This window comes from Microtus ochrogaster, linkage group LG3 (genome assembly GCF_000317375.1).
Source record: "Microtus ochrogaster isolate Prairie Vole_2 linkage group LG3, MicOch1.0, whole genome shotgun sequence".
Classification (NCBI taxonomy): Eukaryota; Metazoa; Chordata; class Mammalia; order Rodentia; family Cricetidae; genus Microtus; species Microtus ochrogaster.
Window position 1 is genome coordinate 45143536 of NC_022029.1, and position 22474 is coordinate 45166009.

General features: G+C 44.8%; 1 protein-coding gene across 2 annotated transcripts in view; it reads left to right on the top strand.

Moving 5' to 3' along the window:
- Nucleotides 1-22474, top strand: part of Igf2bp3 (insulin like growth factor 2 mRNA binding protein 3) — a 139537-nt gene that overhangs the window by 98544 nt on the left and 18519 nt on the right. Inside the window, exons 6-10 of one of the 2 annotated variants that reach the window (XM_005360845.2) lie at nt 4733-5014; nt 11289-11423; nt 12737-12859; nt 15625-15760; nt 17415-17540. In XM_005360845.2, coding sequence (XP_005360902.1) covers nt 4733-5014; nt 11289-11423; nt 12737-12859; nt 15625-15760; nt 17415-17540 — 802 coding nt within the window. The remainder of the gene's footprint in view (nt 1-4732; nt 5015-11288; nt 11424-12736; nt 12860-15624; nt 15761-17414; nt 17541-22474) is intronic. The other variant, XM_005360846.2, reaches the window with a different exon arrangement.

Here is a 22474-nt window from a genome sequence, read left to right on the forward strand (position 1 = left end):
GTGTGCATTGGTGTGGTGTGCGTACATGTAACCCTGAGTCCCGGCACGGTGTGCATTGGTGTGGTGTGCGTACATGTAACCCCAGCAGGTCAGCCTTGCGACAAAGCAAATGGTAAGCTAGTCACATGAGACCCTGTCTCAAACTAAAACAAAACCCCAGAATTATCGGAGCTTGGAGCCCACCCTTGCAGATTGCTTTGTAGCTCATGAAGTTACCATGACAAATGTTTGTTTGAAGTAACTTGGCTGAGAGCTATGAGGAAAATCCTTTTCAGATTTTAAAAATTATGTAAGTAAAAATTATAAAAAAAGGGCAGAAGATGATGCAAGAGGATTGTTAGTTCCAAGTTAGCTAGAGCTATGTAGCAAGACCCTGTCTCAATAAAAAGAAATAGGTCAAGCAACAAGATAAACAAATTTCATGTCATTCAGAAACGAACACTCAAATTTTCCACCTTTGCAGTCTTCATCCTATTTATTACAGCTTTCACAGTCAGTTTCACTGCAGTGCTCTGTGCGCTTTTTTTTTTAAAGTTATATACACATGCTTGCACATGGTATGGTGTATGTGTGGAAGTAAGGGCAACTTCCGAGAGTCAGTTTGTCTCTGGGTCCTGGGTCCTGGGTCTGGGTCTTGGGTCATCAGCCTCGGTGGCGGGGACCTTGACTGGCCGACCATCTCATTGGCCCCCACCTTGTGTTTTGGAGACACAGTCTCTTGCTGGGACCTGTAACTCACTGAGCCCCAAGGATCCACCTGGGCTGAGATTGCCTGTATGTGCTACTGTTCATGACCCTTTTGTGGATGCTGGGAGTCAGCCAGTCCTCGTGGCTTCCACGTAGGCACTTTACTAACTGCTTCTGAGCTCTCGGTGTTGGTTTTTGTTTTTCTTTTAGAAACACTTAAATCTTGAAGTCCTTTATGGGGAAGAGATTGTGCTCTGTCTATAATTAGGATGCAGTGGTGTGTCTAGGATCTGGGTGGCTTGTGCTTAATTATCAGCCTGTAATTAATTCTTGGTATGCCTCCCTGTTTCCTGAGCTGCCACTGAGTGCCACAGCAGGCATAAGGCTAGGAAGGCCAAGATTCAGTGGCTGTTTCTGATGAGGTTTTTCTTGCTAGTGGGGACTGTAGCGTACCAAGGCTATGCAGAACCTCACATGGGAAAGCTGACCATCCTAGCTCAGGTCTTGCTTCTTCTAATGATTCCACAGTTCTATTGGATTAGGGCCCTATTATCTGTATGTATCCCCCAAAGGTTCTGTCTCCCAATACCATGAGTTTTGTCGGAAACATTGAAACGGTATCATAGTCCAAGGAGAGAACTGCCTACATCTTGTTAGTTTCATCTTGTTAGTACGCACCTCAGATAGCAGTTTTACAGGGCGTAAAGGGAAACTATGGGATGGCGGCATCTCCTGTGGAAGAACATGAACTTAGCAGGCACAAGACACAGGGCAATTGCTAGAAAGATGCTGAAGGAACCCATCAGTCTAATCTTTAGTTTATATGTGGGGCAACAAATACCAAACTGAAACATGGTCTCTCTGGATAGCATGATCACTAGCCACACTGGATGAGAATGCTAGTTACAAGCCTTCCTTCTTTATTATTCAAGATATGGGGGTAGATTTAACGTCTGGTTATCATTTCTTCATTCTTCCTCCCATTGGTCCTCAGGTTGAATTTTCTATTCTAGCAAGGCTAGAATATTATTGTTACCTAATAAACTTAATAAGTTACTTATTTAAACCAGAAATTCTCAAACACACTTTTATTATTTTAAAGAAAAATGTATTTTTGTGCACACGCATATGGACTGTGTCCATGTATGTGTGCAGATGAGTGGGCACAGGTAAGCCTGTGCATGTGGGGAAGTCAGGAAAACTTCCAGGGTCGATTCTGTCTTCCACTGGAATCAAACCCAGGTCTTCAGTCTTGTGCCAGTAAGTCACAAACACTTTTGCCCATCCTGCCAGCCCCTTCACCATCTTCTGAATGATGTAGAATAGCTTCAGAGCCACCGGAGTGCTGATTAAAAGCAGGCTCTAAGCGCTGCATACATTGGATACCTGAGTTCTGCTGAATGGTTATAACAGCTCATCTCCCAGATCTCACAGGAGGAAAACTGAAAACAAAAGCTTTTTTTTTTTTTTCCCCCATGCCCTTAGCAGACCTCTGCCACCATCTGACAGCGCTGACTATCAGCCGGGTGCATAGGAAGTTTTAGCTGTTGATTTAAAACTCTAAACTAAGGAGCTTTAACCATTGCTCTGCAGCTAGCTGACCCCTGCCCTTTCAGTCTGCCATCGACTGAGTGCTGTGTTCTGAGGGGAACTCAGCTTATTTTGAGCTTCACACACAACTGTCTTCTCACGTCCTGGAGTGGCCTGATCTGGAACGTGGGTCCCTGACTGCACTGGATAACACAGCTTCATGCTCTCTTGCTTCTTCGCTGGGAGAGTCCCTTCCTGCAGAGGAACATGTTTGAAGTAGGAGCAGTAGAACGCCCAGTCCTGGTCTCTGCCAAGTGGAGAGTTGTTTCTTGGAACACATGTGCCTTTGTTTAGATTGTTCTAAAATACACAGAAGCATCTGGCTACATAGACTTTCCTGTTTGTCCACATGAAGGAGGATGTCTGTGTGTCTGTCTCACCCTGTAACATTCCTGGCATCATTCCTTGGTAAGAGTCTCCTGACCACTGAAGCCAGCAGTGCCTAATTTCATAATGAAGGGTAGATAGTGAACGGCCTCTTTATGTCCGCAGAAGGAGTTGTGATCCCTTTATCTAGGTGAGATTTGGGGGGAAAAAACCTTTTATGATTTCTGACATTCAAAATGGCTTAAAATACTTCAAGTCTTTAAGAGTATTGAAACTTCAATTTTGTCTAATAAATATACATCCTTGTATTAGTAAAAACCTTTCAATTTTCTCCCTTTAGAAATGGGCAATATATTTAATACACTTTAATCTACATTTGCTTAAGAGGAAGGAGGAGGAGAAGAGAAGAAAGAATGGTGTGAGGGTTGTGTCACCAGGGCATTGGTAATAAGTCGGCCTCTGGTGCTTGTGTGAAGAATGTCCTCCAACATAAAATCATGTGGAAATATTGCAGGACACTATATCTGGGCAGAAATCAGCCAGAGTGTTGCATGTCACAACTACAGCCTAAGGAGGAGCTGCTGACCACGCCCACGTATTTGAAATAAACAGGGCTGCCCCATTCTCAGAGATGCCAAACTTAGGCACTCTGGGAAAGGTGGCAGCATACCTTGTTCCTGCTATATTCTGGAACTGCAGATCTTGGACAAGGACTCATTCATGTGCTAGGGAATATAGGACAGGATAGAAGTGAGAAAAAAAGCACAGAATTTTGTCCAAAGATACTGTGAGCCCTCATGGCTGTTCCCCTGTGCCTTCCACCCGGTCTTCTCAGAGACGTGTGGAGCTAAGACTCCTTTTATCCTTCTATTTCCATCTAAGAATCGGAAAGTAGATGTTCAAGTGGGAGAGAGAATGCTTATGCTTTTATCTTTACCTGCATGAGCTAAGCTCAGAGTCCGCTCACATAGACTCTGACAAGAGCTTGAGTTGTCTAGGAAAAGTGAGAGCTCCCCCACCCCAATCCATTCACTTTGCTCTGAGGAGTTACAAAGGTGAATGCTTGAGATCTTGGCTCTGTTTACTGCACCAATGTATTGTTCGGGTTTCTGTCTGAGGTATGCAAGGTGAATGGACTATAAATGGGACGGAGCTTACGTTACATAGAAACAGGGACTGACCTGAGAGGGTACATAGTGTGTGTGCTCACATGTCCTTATGTAGACTTTCTTAAAAGGCAAAATCAGTCTGTGTTCATGGTCTGAGAAAGCGAGGGGCTACTGAAGCAGGGCCCTGACAGGACTTCTTGGGCCCTGGTAATGTCCTGATTCTTAGTCTGGAGGGACTGTGGGCTGACTTGGAGGTAAAGTGCCTTGCCTTCCTACAGTACAGCCTGACAACCTGGGTTGGTCCTTGGAACCTCTGGAAAGGTGGAGGCAGAGAGCTGACTCCACAGAGTCCTCTGACCTCTGTGTGTGCTCTGCGCAGCCCCATCAATAATAAATTTAAATTTAAAACTCTCAATGTGTGCCATGCCATATAAATGTTACAGTAAAGTTGAAAACGTGGGCAAAGGCTCAAACTCTCTCCAAGCAGATACAAAGTGCAGTTGTGGGCGAAGAGAAGAGCAGCTTCCCTTCTTCCCTGTCTCCCTCCTCTTTGTCTCCCTCCTTCCTCCTCATCCCCCTCCTGTTCGTTCCCTTCCTGAGATCAGATCAAAACCCCACCAAGGTGAGCAAACTGTTATTTCCTGGGCAAGACTCATCACGAAATCTTACTGAGTATCCGACCGGTGTCTGTAGTTTTTAGGAATGTTTGCCTGTTGATTGGTTGAGCCCTTTGGAGCTATGAGCTCCTTCCTTGATGTATTTCCAAGCCGTCACTAACCTCTTGATTGCACTGAATCAAGAATTGAACTTGAATTTTGTTTCTGTTTCTCACTAGTAGATGGAAATTATGTGCCTTTGGCACCCATTGGCCGTCCCTAGGTGCAGACTTCAAAGAAGAGTGGTGGTGGCAGGGTCTGTCCTGTAGGGTGGTTTTCTTCCCGAGAGCCTGGTGGCTGCTGGGTACAGGCCTGCCATGCTACTGCTTCCCTTTATATCCTCTGTCTCTTGTGAATTTTCAGAGCTTTAGACAAACTGAATGGATTCCAGTTAGAGAACTTCACCTTGAAGGTTGCCTACATCCCTGATGAAACAGCCGCCCAGCAAAATCCCTCACTGCAGCTCCGAGGGCGCCGGGGGCCAGGGCAGCGGGGCTCATCCAGGCAGGCATCTCCAGGATCAGTATCCAAGCCGAAACCCTGTGACCTGCCTCTGCGCCTGCTGGTTCCCACCCAGTTTGTTGGAGCCATTATAGGAAAAGAAGGTGCCACCATTCGGAACATCACCAAGCAGACCCAATCTAAGTGAGTACATGGGAGTGGGTGGCCAGCCTTCTTCTTCCTCATTGTGTCTAGTATTGGGGTGTGGTGTGCAGGAGCTTGGTGTCCTTCTGAACAGAGTTGGGGGCTCTCTTTTACAGTACTGGGGAACCCTTGTGATCGGATCATGCTTGATTGCTTGTATAAAACCTCAAAGGAAATTTCACTTTCTCACATGAATGGCAAACAACTGGTACTGATGCCACTGTGGTGGGACCAGAGGGCAGTGTGCATGTCACCTCCTCACCTCTTTGATCTTTAGCTTCAGTGTAGAACAGTTTGTCCACTGGGTGAGGAGAGGCAGGAGTTCCTGGACATTCTTAGCTACTTAGTGTGTGTGAAGACAGCTGGGGCTGTGTGAGACAAATAGAAACAAAAAAGGGCTGGCAAGGTTGCTCAGCTCGACCACTTGACGGAAAGCACTTCCCATGCAGGACTGCCGCCTGCATCCATTCCTGCATCCGTGATGACCTTGGGGAGACCATGGGCTCCTCAGAGTTGTCCTCTGACTGCTCAAAAACTGTTTTAAATTAAATTACATTTATTAGTGTGTGTGTGTGTGTACACTCAGTGCTCTTAACCGCTGAGCCATCTTTCCTGCCCCTCCTCTGACTTCTTTCCATGTGCACTAAGGCATGCACATATCCATACTCACACAAATCACTCACATAGTAATTAATACTAAGTAAAATTTAAAAAAAAGAAAAGAAAAGGTTCATCCTCTGGTTAAAATTTGTTCTATGGCTAAATCTGAAGTTAGAATGACTTTTCTTGAGGCTGTTTTGTAATGTAAGGAACTGGACAATCCTGATCAAACACCAGTGCTTACTTGGTTGGAGCCATGTAGGACCTGTTGTCATTTGTCAACCGCAGCCCAGTGGGGGTCACTTCCTGATGCACAGAAGCCTGTCACCGCCTCTGAGATTCTGTCTCAGAAGATTGCAGGCTCTTCCATTGCATTGCAGGTTACTTGTTTTACCCTGTAAACCGTACACTTGTGCAGTGTGTGGATGGTTTGATTCAAAGAAGCTTGCTAAAAACTCTCCCTCCATTCCTACCTCTGCACAGCTCCATGCTGCTGGCCCTGAGCAGCCATGCTTCCCGAAGACTCGGAGAATTCCTAGGAAGGAAGTTATTGGGGAGGAGGTTGTGTGCAAATAGCATCTTTCTGCAGCCTAACCCAGCTACAGAAAGGACTGGATGATTTTACTGTTTACATTTAGTACGAAGGAGGATTTCATGCGATTAGAGAAATTGAGCTTGGTCCTTTTCTGGAAACAGTGCCATGGTGCTGTGTGTTCTTTGTGCCTGGGTGTGTTTCATGGGCCTCAGAGGTATCCATAGTCCTCGCAGACAACCTGCCTGCAGTGAACTGGGAGGCGCATTCCACGAAGAACCTAAAGAAATTGTATCTTGCGTTGGTTGTAAGTTCACCTAGCCCTGCTGGGACATCCTATCCTCCTCAGCTCCTGCTTTGAAGGAGAGACACTGAACATTGGTACCTGTGTGCTACATTAATGATTCTAAACTCATTATTAGTGAATGGAGAAAACAATTGAACCATTATCTAGGTAAGAACTTCTTAACTTTTACTTGTGACCCCTTTGTCCCTGAGAAAACTTATGTATCTTTCAGAAAATAGTCTGTAAGATTCAAGTCAAGCATAGTAAATTCTTAAAAAATTTTAAAAATAATTCTTTAGTATTCATGTAATTTTATAATTGATTAAAAATGAAAACTGATTTGCATAGTAATGAGAGAGATGCCTTCTTTGTTACCACATAAAGAATTAAATCTTGGCCAGGTAGTTGACCCTATAGAACATGGAGCATCTTCAAGGTTTTCAGGGCTTTGGCTCTGGCCTCGGGGTTGAGTATGCTGCTTCACATAAACATGTAGCTCAAGTCTAGTTAGGCCCTTCTATACATGGTTGGAAATTATGTCCGAATCTCAAGCCAAAATTATTTAATGATTTTTTTTTAATGAAACTCAAATCAGTGATTCAAACACCAATTTATAAAATCAAATATTCCTACACAGTCCAATTCAAGGATCTGCCAGTTGGATGTGTGTCGAGGGATGGCAGCAGGAATGTGTTAAAAGTCTGTTTTTTCTCAGCTAAACTATTAGTTTCCACTAAGAACAGAAAGCTTTGGGTGTGCACTTACAACGCTGGTTCTTCACGTAATCTCGAGTGTGAGGTGTGCAGTGTTCCTTGGTGTAAGGGCGTAAGTGGTGCAGTGCAAAGTGCAAATGCTGTTTGTTCAGAACCAAGGCTGCAGTGAAATTATATGATCCATGTCCGAGTGTTTCCAGAAACACATCAGATTCATTCATTCCCCTTGAGGTTTGGAAATAAATTTTGGCCACCACATGTTTCAAATAAAAAAAAAAGGAAAAGAAAGGAAACATGACTGCTCCTAGGTATGGTGGAGGAGGTTTATTGTAAGTATGTAGGTGAACATAGCCAGAGAGGCAGGAATCTGTAGGAGAGTGCAGAGTAGACACGGGCAGACTGGGCTGGGCCATGTGAGGGGAGAGAGGGGGACCAGGTGCAGCAGCCAGGAGGTCCAAGGGTACAAAGATAGTGGGTAACCAAAATGATTATATAGGGAAAGGAAACCCAGCCCCCTGGGCTGGAGAAGTTTTGGGTAGAGTGTGGGACATACCAGCCATACCCTGTAATAGGGACTTGGCAACCAGCATCTATCTGCTTTATATGTTAAACAGACACCTCAGCCATTTGTCCTGGGTTTGAAACCTAACAGCAGTGTTCAGTAACCTTTTCTATTGCAGAAAATTTCACAGCCCTCACATTAAGTAATGGGACCCATATGAGGTTGTAACCCATATAACTTAAGAAGCTGGGACGTGAATCAGTTTACCTACCTTTCATTTGAAAGTGTGGAGTGTCTCACCTTCCATCCCTTACTTTCGGGAACTTAGTAAGAGGTTGCTCTTTGCATTAGCAGCTTAGTTCCTTTGCAAGCTGCTGATGAGATCTGTCTGATAAAGGAGCTGTGGCTTAAGCTGTTCTGTTTATTTAAGGTAGGCAAATGGGGGCAAAGCAGAGGGAGTGTTTTTGTCTGTCTGATGATCAGGCTGTAGAGCTCTACCGGTGGATTTAATTAATTCTTGCCGTTGTAACTAATCATTACCAGAAACCCCTGTTTCGGGAATAGTCCCAGGGGAGGGTGCTGATCACCAGAGCAACATTCCCTTCTCAGGATCAGAGTTTTATAGCCCTCAGCCCAGTAAAAGGGTGGGAAACACGGAAGGAGGGGCTGTGACCATGTTAGTGGAAGACCACATGACTCATAGTGACTGGGTTTTACAGTGGGTTAGGAAGATAGTGTTAGGGATTGGAGCTATTATCTAGACACATGTTCATGCCTTCTATGTTCATAGTTCTTACTTGTTTCATTTCCACATTACCTTAAGTTACAGGTTTTAATTGTGGGGCAAATCCTAATAAAGTGAAATCCAAGCCTTCGTTTTATTGGCTTGTTGAAGTGGCTGTTCTCATAGCGGTGAGTCCTTAAGAGATGAAGAAACTCAAAAGGACCACCCAGCAGTTGCTTAGATTTCCCTAAAACACATGCTCAGAGGTAGTTAATATTCTTACAGCAGCAAGCTTAATTTGTGGTTAATTAAAAATGTACAAATGCACATATTTTTAAAAGAATGAATTAGATTCTTGTCATCCCAGAGCTGTTAAGTTTTGAACTGTTGTATCTTTTTATGGGACTTCTTATTTGCAACTATTAACTTGTAACTTTAGAAGATAACACATGGCATGTACTGCATATTTTCACTTAGATCAAGGGTGCTTACTGTGTTACCACATTTGGTGAAAAGTAACTGCAGATGTAGCTTAATGGTGCTTGCTTCTTGCACCCAGTGTCCTGGACTATCATAGGTGCATACGAACTGTTACTTAACCATTACATTCTAACAAGCACAGTAAAAGTTCAGGGTTTTTTAAATTTTTATTTCTTAGTAGGAATAGTGCTACAATGAACATCACCACACCAGTGGTCTCTGAGTTGACATCTGCAGTTTCTGGAAATGTTTTTGACTGTCGTACCAGAGTAAAGGGTGCTGCTGTCATTTCATAGGAAGAGGCCACAGCTCCTTCTGGACCCAAAGAAAGAATGACCTTGACCTTAAATGTACGAGTGTTGGGGGTGAGAAGTACCACCTCAGCCCACCTATTAAATTGTTAGGGTAAAAATGCCGACGAGCCCGTGCAGTGGTTCAGCAGTGGACATGCGAGCTGTTTGAGCCTAGAACCTGAGTTTGATCCTGAGAGAACCATAAACATTTGGATGCAACTGGTGCCCATCTGTAAGCCCCAGCACTCCTCCGGAAAGCTGCAGGCCAGCCAGACTGGAGTACAAAGCATGGCAGAGACAAGAGGGACCTTGCCTCAAAAAAGTGGAAGGAGGGAACCAGCTCCTCTAATCTCTGCACAGCATTGTGGCATATGTGTGCCCATACTCATAAATATCACTACAGCAATAATTTTTTTTTCTAAGATTTATTTGTTTATTATGTATATAGTGTTCTGTCTGTATGTATGCTTGCTAGCCAGAAGAGGGCACCAGATCTCATTACAGATGGCTGTGAGCCACCATGTGGTTGCTGGGAATTGAACGCAGGACCTCTGGAAGAACAGCCAGAGCTCTAACCTCTGAGCCATCTCTCCAGCCTCCCAGCAATAATTTTTTTAATTAATCAGCATTTTACCTTCAAATGGTCCTGCTAGTTTGCCACCAAAAATGTGGATCAGCCTCATATCCCTTCACTTCACCAATATTTAATTTTATGCATCTTAAAATATTTACAGGCCAGGGGACCAGAGAGATGGCTCAGCAGTTAGAGCTCTGGCTGTTCTTCCAGAGGTCCTGAAATCCATTCCCAGCTACCACGTGGTGGTTCACAAACATCTGTAATGCCATCTGGCGCCCTCTTTTGGCATGCAAGCATACATGCAGACAGCACACTGTATACACAATAAATAAATAAATCTTTAAAAAGCCATTTGCAGGTCCAGAACAAAAAAAAAAACATAGTATATTAATTGGCTGGGCTAAACATCAGTTGAATTCAGTGGTGGCTTGTTTGTTGTTGCTGTTTTTGTTTGTTTTGGTTTTCCAAGAGTGGGTTTCTTTTGGGTAGCCCTGGCTGTCCTATCCTGACTCACTCTGTAGACCAGGCTGGCTTCTGCCTTGAAAGTGCATGTGCCACCACTGCCTGGGTTTTTTTTCTTTTCTTTTCTGCCAATTGGTCACCTCTTAAGTTCTATTCCCATCACTATTTGTTGCTGACTTTCTCTATCAATGAGACAGAACTTTGTAAACAAAAAACTGTATGAGCAAAGCCTGCCATAGGGCAAGTGGTGAACATTCTGGGTCTGACTATGGGACCAACTTGGCTGTGGAATCCCGGCTCTGGCTGTCTTGATATAGCACAGCTCTTTGTGTCTCAGGCACTTAACGATTGCTCTGAGCTTTAACACAAACAGCTTAGAAGAATGAAAAGATGTCTATGTTTGGATTGAGAAGAGAGAGCACCTGGGATTTGAATTTGTGGGCTGAGGCTATAACCCAGTGCTTGCTTAGTGTATTAACTGTGTGTGTCTCGTTGTTGCTGCAACCAAAACAGGTGGAAGAAGGGAAGGCTTAGGTTGGCTCACTGTTCTAGGGAAGACAGCCCATTATAGTGGTGACAGTGGCTGGAGCAGGAGGCGGCTGGTCACATAGCAGCCACAGTCAGGAAGCAGAGAGGGATGGAAGCTCCTGCGTTGCACTTGCTAGGATCCCAAGTCCGCGAAATTCACAACCCCATTTAGAATGTGCTTCCCCAATCTATAAACTCTAAGACATATTTGGAGATTTGGCTCCATGGTGATTATAAATCCCCTCAGGATGACAGTCAAGATCGCCCATCATAAAAACAAAAACAAACATATCCCAGGTTTGCATGAGCTAGGCATGGAGGTGAATGTCTGTGATATTGGCACTCTGAAGGCAGAGGCAGGAGAACCAGAAGTCAAGGGCCTTTCCCACTTCGTAGCAAACTTAAGGCCAGTCTAGATATGGAGCCCTTGCTCTGTTGGCAGCTGATCACAAGTTTTCTTTTAATAAAGTGAATCTGCTTGTTCCACCGGAAGTCCTGGGGCTTGTAGCTGGTAACTGAAGACTCCTTGTGGTATGCACTGACTGGCCTGTCCTCTTCCCTTTGTGCCTGCCATCAGAATTGATGTCCATCGGAAGGAAAATACAGGGGCTGCCGAGAAGCCCATTACTATCCTCTCTACTCCCGAAGGTGCCTCTGCAGCTTGTAAGTCGATTCTGGAGATTATGCATAAGGAAGCGCAAGACACCAAACTGTGAGTAACGAGGACTAGCCTGCCAAATCGTAGATCTCTGACACTTTCTTGGGGATTAATTCTATCCTGATGAGCTAGTATTGGCCACTGTTGACGCAGTGTGAAACACTAAGTCTTTTACATACTTAAAACCAGTTTCATTCATAGTTGGATCTGGAACAAGCAGCAATAATGGGAAGGAAAATGTAACTAGAAGAAGGCAGCCTGGGGGGACACAGCCAACCGAGGGCCAAGAAGTAATTTGGGATTTACCTTAGACTTTTACTGGCAAGGCCTTTGGCGTTCTGTTTCTGTCTACACCCAGCTCCTCCATGTACAACAGGGCATGGAGTGTGAAAGCCCCTAATTCTGTGCTCAGGGCAACTGGAGATTGATGTGGGTGTTGAAGGTTGGAACTCTGAGCATCTGTACTGTCAGAAATTAGGTTGGCTTCTGTGCCAACTGATGCACTGAACACAGCCCAGAGCAAGGCTCAAGGAGGTGCCCTAGGACCACATTGCCTCTATTTACTCTGTAAATATGTCAATATGTTTCAGTGATAGGTGTCTTATATGGGTACAATAGTTTTTTAGTATAGACAAAGTAAAGGGAAAGTCCACCATCATGGAGCCCCCAGTGACGTTAGAAAAGCATGATGTGTAAGTCAGATTCTGAAGGGGCACGGGAAGCAGCTCAGTGGCACAGGGCCTGCTGTGAGACGCTTGAGGCACTGAGCTTGGTCCCCTAGGCCCGTGTCAGCTGGGCATCCTGGGGGTTCTCTGACCAGCCAGTCTAGCACATCAGCGCCCCAGGCTGTCACAGGAGACTGGAGAGTGATAGAGACAGATACTTGACACTTGTACTTCTGGTCAGCATGTGTGCACTCAGGAGCAGATGTACCTCCATGTATATGTATAGACTCACATACAGCCTAAACACAGAGAGAAAGAGAGCAAACAAGGCCCAGGATGCAGAGTGGAGGCTCCATGTCTACTCATCGTCTCTTAAGTTGTGACCTCTGTTGGGTTTTTAGTGCTTATTTTTCTCCAGGTGTGTGTTTTCAGAGGTATCCTAGGATTGTACTGTTTTGATTTGTACATTGCGTTCTGCTCTAAGATTATCCATCATGAGTATAGACATCCCTTGATGTGAATAGAAGATGAAGCCCTATGTAAATATCTACTGTTGTTTACCTACTGACCTGCATGAGTTGCTGGAAACGGGGCAGCATGGCCTTTCTCACTCAGTTAGGGAGCGAATGTTTAACAAAGAAGAGTGTCTTTTTGTCCAAGAGGAGTTACTTTCCCTGACTTATGATATTTTTCTACTTACAGCACAGAGGAGATCCCCCTGAAGATATTAGCTCACAATAACTTTGTAGGCCGTCTTATTGGTAAAGAAGGAAGAAACCTTAAAAAAATTGAACAAGACACAGACACTAAAATCACAATATCTCCGTAAGTGCCATCTTGCTTGTGAATTAGGGGGCTTTCGGACCCTGTTTTTAAGCTGTGTATCTGGTACACAGTTCCCTGCTTACCATTGTTCCGCTCTGCTGTTGGGCCGAGAGCGAGCCTGTTCTCAGCCTGCCCTGCTTCTAACATCTTGAAGTGTTGCTTGTTCTCGAAGAGGTGACAAGGCAAGCTTAACCCTTGACATTCATATTTTCTAGCCAGAATCTTCATGGTATTGTTTGACATTTATTTCCCACTGTGTTACGAATTATCCCACCATTTGCCAGCTTAAGACAATAACCAACCTGTATTGCATGGCTTGTTTTTGTTTTCTTTTTTTTTAATTTTTTTTATTGAGCTCTACATTTTTCTCTGCTCCCCTTCCTGCCTATCCTCTCCCAAGGTTCCCATGCTCCCAATTTACTCAGGAGATCTTGCCTTTTTCTACTTCCCATGTAGATTAGAACGATGCATGTCTCTCTTAGGGGTCTTCATTGTTGTCTAGATTCTCTGGGATTGTGGTTTGTAGGCTGGTTTTCTTTGTTTTATGTTTAAAAACCACCTATGAGTGAGTACATGTGATAATTGTCTTTCTGGGTTTGGGTTACCTCACTCCAAGTAATGTTTTCTAGCTTCATCCATTTGCCTGCAAATTTCAACATGTCATTATTTTTTTCTGCTGTGTAGTACTCCATTGTGTAAATGTACCACATTTCCCTTATCCATTCTTCAGTCAAAGGCATTTAAGTTTTTTCCAGGTTCTGGCTATGACAAACAATGCTGCTATGAACATAGTTGAGCACATGTCCTTGTGACACGATTGAGCATCTTTTGGATATATACTGGGTCTTGAGGAAGGTTGTTTCCTAATTTTCTGAGAAATCGCCACACTGACATCCAAAGGGGCTGTACCAGTTTGCACTCCCACCAACAATTGCATGGCTTGTTTATATGGGTTAGGATCCACAAACAGCTCAGGACTGGGACCTGTCTACAGCCTGCTCTTGAATATCCATGAGGACTGCCCTCTCCCAGAGGGAGTGAACCAAGGAAAGGAAGGTGCTGGACGCTATAATGTCTTTTATGATAAAATCTCAGAATTCACACACTAACTGTTCCTGTGTGGGCTGCACAAGTCAGCCCTATTCTATGTGTGTACGGACTTCAGATTTCTTTACAAGGGGCCTAATCTTAGAGGTAGCCTATCACACCAGGGGTACATGCCTGTTGTGATAAGAGAAAGGATTCCTTTTTCTAGGGTGACAATTCTAGGTTTCAATCATAGGACCCCAGAAGTGGCTGGTGAGCTGAAAATGAATGATAAAATTACAATACGAAGTGCTTGAGAGTGGAAGTTCAGTATGTTTGTGCTTACATAGTCTAAGGGAATGTCAGCTCCATTATAGGACTCATTTCTTCATTATATGATTTACATTTTATTCACATATGAGGAAAAGGAATAATATCCCGTCTGTCTGCACAAGGTTAGTGTCCACTGTGTTCCTAGCAGTGAAGGTGGATGTTTAACTCTAGACAGTCATGCCCCCCACCTCCTTTGAATCTACGTACATAGCCTTCTTCCTGTGGTGAATGTTGCTTTTCCTCTCAGGGCTCTGACTTCTATAGGCTTAGGTGCACCCAGACAGAATTTTTCATGGCTTTGAAGTGTCAGCAGGACCAGAGCTAAGCAAGGAGTTTCTTAATGTTGTCTGTTTAGGAATATAAATAGGGTCAATGTGGACCATTTAAAAATTTTAGTTGGCTGGAGAGCAGTGGTACACACCTTTAATCCCAACACTTGGGAAGCAGAGACAAGCAGATTTACTAGTTAAGGCCATTCTAGTCAGTGTACAGGGTGAGTTCCTGGACAGCCAGGGACATACAGAGAAACCCTATCCTGAAAAACCGTAAATAAATAAATTAATTAAAAGTAAAAAATTTAGTTAAGATGGATTGACTTGTGCTACTTCCTTCAGATTACTTTAAATTCTGAAAATGTTGGAGAAAACAAAGTTCCGTCACACAAATGCTAGTTTGCTTTCAGAAGTGTTTTCCTTGCTTACTTCAGAAAATGCAGTTGCACAAGATAGCTGGCTCTGCTTAGAACTGGCCAGTACAGTAGGAACATCCTGGCAACACTGTCCACCCCTCCAGTCCTCCAGTTCACTGTCAGAGGGTGAGATGAGGGGTCAAGAAGTAAGTCCTGGGGGCTGGACAGATGGCTCAGTGGTTAAGAACACCGGCTGTTCTTCCAGAGGTCCCGAGTTCAATTCCCAGCACCCACATGGCAGCTTAGAACTCTGTAACTCCAGTCCCAGGGGATCTGACACATAAAATTAAATAAATTTTTAAAAATACCTTGAAAAATGGAGTAAGCAGTGTTTATTTATTTATTTTTTTTTTTGGTTTTTTGAGACAGGGTTTCTCTGTGGCTTTGGAGCCTGTCCTGGAACTAGCTCTGTAGACCAGGCTGGTCTCGAACTCACAGAGATCCGCCTGCCTCTGCCTCCCGAGTGCTGGGATTAAAGGCGTGCGCCACCACCGCCCGGCCAGTAAGCAGTGTTTAAAACATGGATGTAATGAAACCGTTTGCCCAGTCATTGTCCCTGAAGGAATGGAAAGAAGCCGTCACAAATCTTGGACTTGGGCCGTGATCTGTCACTTTCTCATGATCCAGGCCCTGCCAGTTTCAGTTGCCATCTGGGGCCAAATGACACTCACCCACCCTCCTCTCGTCATTCTTGTTCTTTCTCCTCTTCCACCCACAGGTTGCAGGAACTGACGCTGTACAACCTGGAGCGCACCATTACAGTCAAAGGCAGTGTTGAGACGTGTGCCAAGGCCGAGGAGGAGATCATGAAGAAAATCAGGGAGTCTTACGAAAATGACATTGCTTCCATGAATGTTAGTTCTGGTGGAGAGCTGAAACACAGTTCCCACTGCGTTGATCTGAACTTTCCCTTCATAGTGAGAAGTGGTTTAGATGCGTTGTCCGCACCACCCCAAGTACCCTGGGGTAACACAGAAGCCTGGGCGTTGGGCTTAGCTGTCTCTGTGATTTCTAACAAATCAGATAGCTTTGGAGCCTTGGCTTCCTGATACATGAGGAATGATTAATAGCTGCCTACCAAAGGGTATTTATTACCTCCTTTCCTGTGTTAATTGAGGGACTGCAGTGCAGGAAGGATGTGTGGATTAGAGGCAGGTGAATTAAGTCTGATTCCCTGCTACCTGTTTGTGAGCGGCAGCTTTCTCCTCTCCATCAGACAGCTGCTGTCTCCTTGTTTACATGCTTCCTGGGATTACAAGTGCCATGCATGTAAAAGGTGCTGTTAGAACAGTCTTAAGAGCCAGACAGTGTGAAGCGAGTCCAGCAACTTGGAAGGCTGAGGTGGGTGGATTGCAAGGTCTCGGGCTGTGAGTGTGGCGTCTGTGCTGGAATGCATGCCTAGCATGTCTTAGCTCCTCCTCTGGAGAATCATAGAGCAAAGCAGAAACACAGGTTTGAATTTTTCTGTGTTGCCCATATAAGCCTGGGAGATGGGGAATTTCCTGTGGCAAATGTAGCAAAAGCTATGAAAGCAAATTCCTGCCCCTGTTTAATGGAATGGTGCTGACGACGGAACACTTCAAAAGCCTGTCTTTTCAGAAGGTGCTCCTTAAACATGAGGGAAACGATTAAACTTCGGTTGGGCCTGTCTTATGAAACAGTAATGTCAGGTGAGGCTGTGACAGTATTTTTTCTGAGAAGAACCTAGAATGCTGGTCATTTTATCCCACATGGTAGCCTGCTATCTGCATGTGATTGCTGCTTATCTAAGCGTTTCATAACTGATCTTCACAGGCCCTGATAACAGGATCAGATACACTTCAGTTCAGTCCTGGTCTCCACCTTTTTCAGTTCCTATAAAATTAGGGCTGGAGAGATGGCTTGGTGCTTAGGAGCTCTTGGCTGCTCTTCCAGAGGACCAGGGTTTGATTCCTAGCGCCCACATGGCAGCTCACAGTCATCCTTAATTCCAAGTCCACTCTTCTCTGGCCTGTGTGGGTTCTCCATGCACATGGTGCACAGATGTATAAACAACCAAACATCCACACACATGTATTTAAAGGGGGAACAATTAAGCTGAATCAGCATTTCCCTCCTGGTCCTGCATCCATCCAAAGGGTGCTCATTTGTGGTGCGTGTGGTGTGAAGCTGGGCCCTGACTTGAAGGATTCAGCCAGAGGGCAAGGAATGAAGGGCTTTCCCCTCTTGTTCTGTGTGCCTGCTGTGATCCCCAAGCACACCCCACGTATTTACCTTTCAGCTGATGGAAGAAGGCCTATCGCGTGCAGAGTACCATACTCTCTGAAGTGCTCTGAGCTGCTGCTCTTGGCCTTGAAACTCAGTGCAGGGCATACCAGCTTCAAATATGCCAAGAGGCGTGAACAGCACCTGTAGTTCTGTGGAAACACCTGTTGTATTCAAAAATTGCTTTCTTAGTGTGGCTCACCTCCTTGATTCTTCTGATTGAAAATTAAGAGACTTTTTTTTCCTTTTCTTTTACCATTGCAGCTTCAAGCACATTTAATCCCTGGATTAAATCTGAATGCCTTGGGTCTGTTCCCACCCACTTCAGGGATGCCACCTCCCACCTCAGGGCCCCCTTCAACCATGACTCCTCCCTACCCACAATTTGAGGTAAGCTCTCTGACCCTTGCCGTCAGACTATGCCACAATACTGCTACAGTCAGAGCTAAATGGGATAATGTTCATGCCAGACTGTGCGTTGTATGGAGCTCTTGGGTGCTTTGTAGCACTTGCCAATAGAAACTTTTTTTTGTTTTGTTTTGTTTTTGTTTTTGTTTTTGTTTTTCGAGACAGGGTTTCTCTGTGGTTTTGGAGCCTGTCCTGGAACTAGCTCTGTAGACCAGGCTGGTCTCGAACTCACAGAGATCCACCTGCCTCTGCCTCCCGAGTGCTGGGATTAAAGGCGTGCGCCACCACCACCCGGCCCAATAGAAACTTTTAATTTGGCCCCGAATTAATAAACATGAGTTGTTTTGAAGTTTTGGGGGTTGGTAGAATTGTGCAAATGTGTCGATTTAAATAAAAAGTTTTGGTGGATTTTTGTTTTGTTTTGTCTTTTGGTTCAGTACTGGGGTTGAGGCTGGTTTTCTTAGAAGAGTAGTTCTCAATGGTCCTGATGCTGAAACCCTTTAATACAGGTCCTCATGTTGGTCCTGGTGCTGTGGCCCTTTATCTAATACAGGTCCTCATGTTGGTCCTGGTGCTGCGGCCCTTTATTTAATATAGGTCCTCATGTTGGTCCTGATGCTGCGGCCCTGTATTTAATACAGGTCCTCATGTTGGTCCTGATGCTGCGGCCCTTTATTTAATACAGGTCCTCATGTTGGTCCTGATGCTGCGGCCCTGTATTTAATACAGGTCCTCATGTTGGTCCTGATGCTGCGGCCCTTTATTTAATACAGGTCCTCATGTTGGTCCTGATGCAGCGGCCTTTTCATACATTTCCTCGTGTTGGTACTAATGCTGCTGCCATTTAATACAATTTCTCGTGTTGTGGTTAAAAGGACCAGTTGTTGGTGCAAAACACCCCAAGACCAAGTTCTCAGCACAAAGATTTATTTGCCTGAGAGGGACAAAGGGCAGAGAATAAGACAAAGACAGGAAAGAAGAGAAAAGGAGCAAGGGGAAAGGAATATTTGCCTCAAGGGACAAAGGACTGCCTCTGGATGGAGAGGAGACAGACCGTAGCCCATAGGCGGTGGTAGTTTATGAAGGGATAAAGGGGAAGCCTTTGTTAGGATAAGTTGGTTTGTTTTGATTGAGCATCCTAATTAGGGCAGCCAAAAGGGGGCTTTTGATTGCTGAACTTCAGTACTTTGATAGCTGAACCTTGGAAATCAGCTTCAGGGGGAAAAAGTGGCAAAATAAGGGAAGAGACCTTGGTGGCTAGCTTTTGGAAGGTAATCAAACAGTTTAGCAAGGCAGAGGGAATGGAGAAGGGCAATGCCTGCCAGAGCCGTGTTTGTCATGCTCGGGCCTGCTAGAGCCCTTCAGTGGTGACAAAATAAACAATTATTTTTGTTTGCTACTTCATAACAAATGTAAATATCTGTGTTTTCCAATATTCTTAGCGGATGCTGTAAAAGGGTCATTCCACCTCCAAAGGAGCTGCGAGCTACAGATAGAGAACCGCTGTTTTAGAGTATTGAAGCAGAGAGGTTTTAGGAGATATCCATGCTGGACACAGTGCACACCTTTAAGCCCAGCATTCCTGCTGAAGCAGGAGGTTTGTGAGGTTAAGGGCAATGTGGATTCCACAGCAAGACTTTGTCTCACAAAGAAAATTTTTCTCTCATCTTTACCACCTAGAAGGTAACTGCCTTAGAAGGTCTACATAGGCTGAGGTTGCTTGCCGTTGAGTGTTGCTTTCCTGATCAATGCACCAAGATAGTTTCCCTCACAGTTCTGTGTTCATGGACAGAACATTGGATAGCTTGTGTTGTATAGAGATCGTATAACAAATGCATTTACTTATTGAGACAGGGTTTTTTAAATTTATTTTATGTGCATGAGTATTTTGCTCATATGTATATCTGTGCACATGTGTGCCTGGTACCCATGCATGTCAGAAGAGAGGTGTTAGATCCCCTAGAACTGGAGTTATGAAGGGTTGGGAGCTGCCCTATGGGTGCTGGGAATTGAACTCTGGTCCTCAGGAAGAGAAAATGCTCTTAACCACTGAGCCTTCTCTCCAGCCCTGAGACGGGGATTTGTTTGTCATGTAGCCCTGGCTGACCTCATGCTCGTGTTCCTCCACTCCGCTTCTCCAGTGTTGTGAGCCGTCAGGCTTTTATAGGTCTTACTTTGAAATCTGGGTTTTGAGAACAGCTTTGCAGCCCAGATGTCTGTCCAGGAAAGTAGGGCATCGTCCAGTTTGCAGTCTTTGTATACAGCATTCTGGGGTCGTCCATGATGAATTTATCTCTCCGTTTATTTGGCTCTCTTAAACACATGAAATATGTGAACGGTAACTCTGTGCACACCAGAGATGTTGTTCAAGTGGTACGGGTCAAGGATTTAATTGTGTTACTACCCCAGGTAACCGCACAAGTAAATTGATATTGGCATTCTTCAGGCAACACCAATACTAGACTGCTGATGCTCTACCAGTTCAGAAATAAGAATTTCTTTTCTGTCCTTGAGCATATTAGGCTGATAGGTATTGTGGGCTATCTCCCTCTGGTGTTTGTTTCTGCTTTTACATGAGTAAGCCATGGGGAGCAAGCCAGAAAACAGTATTCCTCCATGACCTCTACTCTGCTTCAGTCCCTGCCTCTAATCTGTCTTTGTCTGCAGCTCACCTGCATATGTAGTTGTTTGCACCTAGAAATTATGTAACAAGTCTGAGGATAGCTTTCACAACAGTAATTAAATAACCCCCTGGATGTGGTAGCATGCACCTATACTCTCAGCTACTTGGGAGGCTGAGAGGCAGGATCACCCTGGGAAACCTAAAGAGCTGTATCTCCAAAACAGTGGACAGAATGGCAGCCAAATATCATGTATGCATAAATTCATTACATGGCATCTGACGATTCAGCTCAGATCCAGGTGCTGTGTGAAGTAGATAGCAGGTTTGTGCCCTGAGAGATGTCTTGGTGAAAGAAGTGTGGGGTTGCCCCAGGTCTAGCCTAGCTCCACAGTGAATTGTGCCACTGAAGGTCGGATTCTGCACTGCCCTTGGTCTGTTTTCTCAGTGAAAAATCTGAGTCGACCAGGGTGACACTTGTAATTGCAGCCTCCAGTGGCTGGGGCAGGAGGATTGCTGGGAGTTCTAGGTCATCTTGGGCTGCTTGGTGGGACCAAGCAAGCCCTGGCTACAGAATAAGCCCTCGACTTGAAAGCAGATGTGGGGGTTGGAGACCTTTGTTGGATGAATGATCTCTGAAGACTTTCAGGTCAAATATTTCTTTTCTCTACAGAATTGTATATTGATAGTAGGGTGAAGGGCCTAAAATAGAAATTCAAGAGTGCATTTAAATCGGTAATTGTTGTGCTTAGAGTTTTATTTATTTTTTGTCAACCTGACACAAGCTAGGGTCTTTCTGGAAAGAAAGAACTCAATTGAGAAAATGCTTCTATCAGATTCACCTGTAAGCGAATCTGTGTGGCATTCTCGTGGTTAATGATTGATGAGGTAGGACCCAGCCCGCCACGAATGGTGCCCTCCAGCCCCCACAGGTGATTCTGAGTTGTATAAAAAACCAAGCTGAATATGGGGTCTTCCTTTTCCTCGTGGTTTGTTGGCTCCACCAGGTCACAAGGACAAAGGGAGCAGTGGCAGTGCAGGGCTTTGTACGGCCTGTGAATATGCTTCAGGGAGGCAGCTCGACCTTATTCCAGGTGGAGATGGAAAGGATGCACTCAGTGACTGGAACATCACCTCATCTGCATTTGGTGGCCTGCGCCTGTCACAAGGCTGGAGCACATGTCTGTTACATGTGACCGCATAGCCCTGTCCTATATATAGCTAGAGCACCTAATTATGGCCTGTGGCAGCAGAGGGAAGCATTTGCAGAGAACTTTGTCAGAGGTCTGGACTAAGGTAAGTCAGGCATCCAGGCACAGGGACCATCTCCAAATAAGGTCAGGCGGAGAGTAGGAAGCCCGTGCTGGGGGAAGGGCGTCCTCCTGTCTTGTGTTGAGTCTGAGAGCCATCCAGACATGTTGGGCTGCAGCCTTAGTCCAGCAGGGCTCCCAACAGCTGAGTGAGTCACTGGGAACAAGACAGTAAACACTGTTCCTCCATGGTCTCCACTTCCTGCCTCTAGGTTCCAGCCTCGAGTTCCTGCCCTGACTTCCCTTCGTGATACACTGTGATCAGGATATATAAGCCAAATATGCGTTTTCTTTCTTGTGCTTTTTGGTTATGGTATTTGTTACTGCACTAGAAAGCAAGCTAGGACAGTTATTTAAATTCTGGTGTGCCCAATAGTTTATTATAAATGGACACATTTGTGCTAGGTTTATAGATGATGTATCCCTGATATTTACTTTAAAAAGTGTGCCAATTATACAAAGTAATTGTGCCATATAAGGCCTTATCTAATGGATGGTGCTGTTCTGACTCTGACTCTGCCTTCTTCCTCCCAGCATTCAATTCTGTCTTCCCCGTCTACCTAAGTTCTGCCCTGCTATAGGTCCAAAGCAGTTTCTTTATTCATTAACCAATAAAAGCAATACATAGACAGAAGGAGCTCCCACACCATTGTCTCTATAGATCAACCTCTTCCATCACAGATGGGAGACATTCTCATCATCTGTCTATTACACATATTCAGATCCTTCCGTAGCAAAAAGCCCTAACGTGAACTGTTAGATGATTACTTTTTAATATAGAAATAAGGAGACTGGAGAGGGGGCTCAGCAGTAAAGAACACTGGCTGCTCTTCCAGGGGACCCAAGTTTGGTTTCCAGCCTCACAAGGTGGTTCATATGGATCCATAACTGGTCTCAGGGGAGCGACACCCTCTTTTCTTATCTCCATGGGCACCAGGCACCCATGCAGTGTATATACATACATCTAGGCAAACACTCATACACAT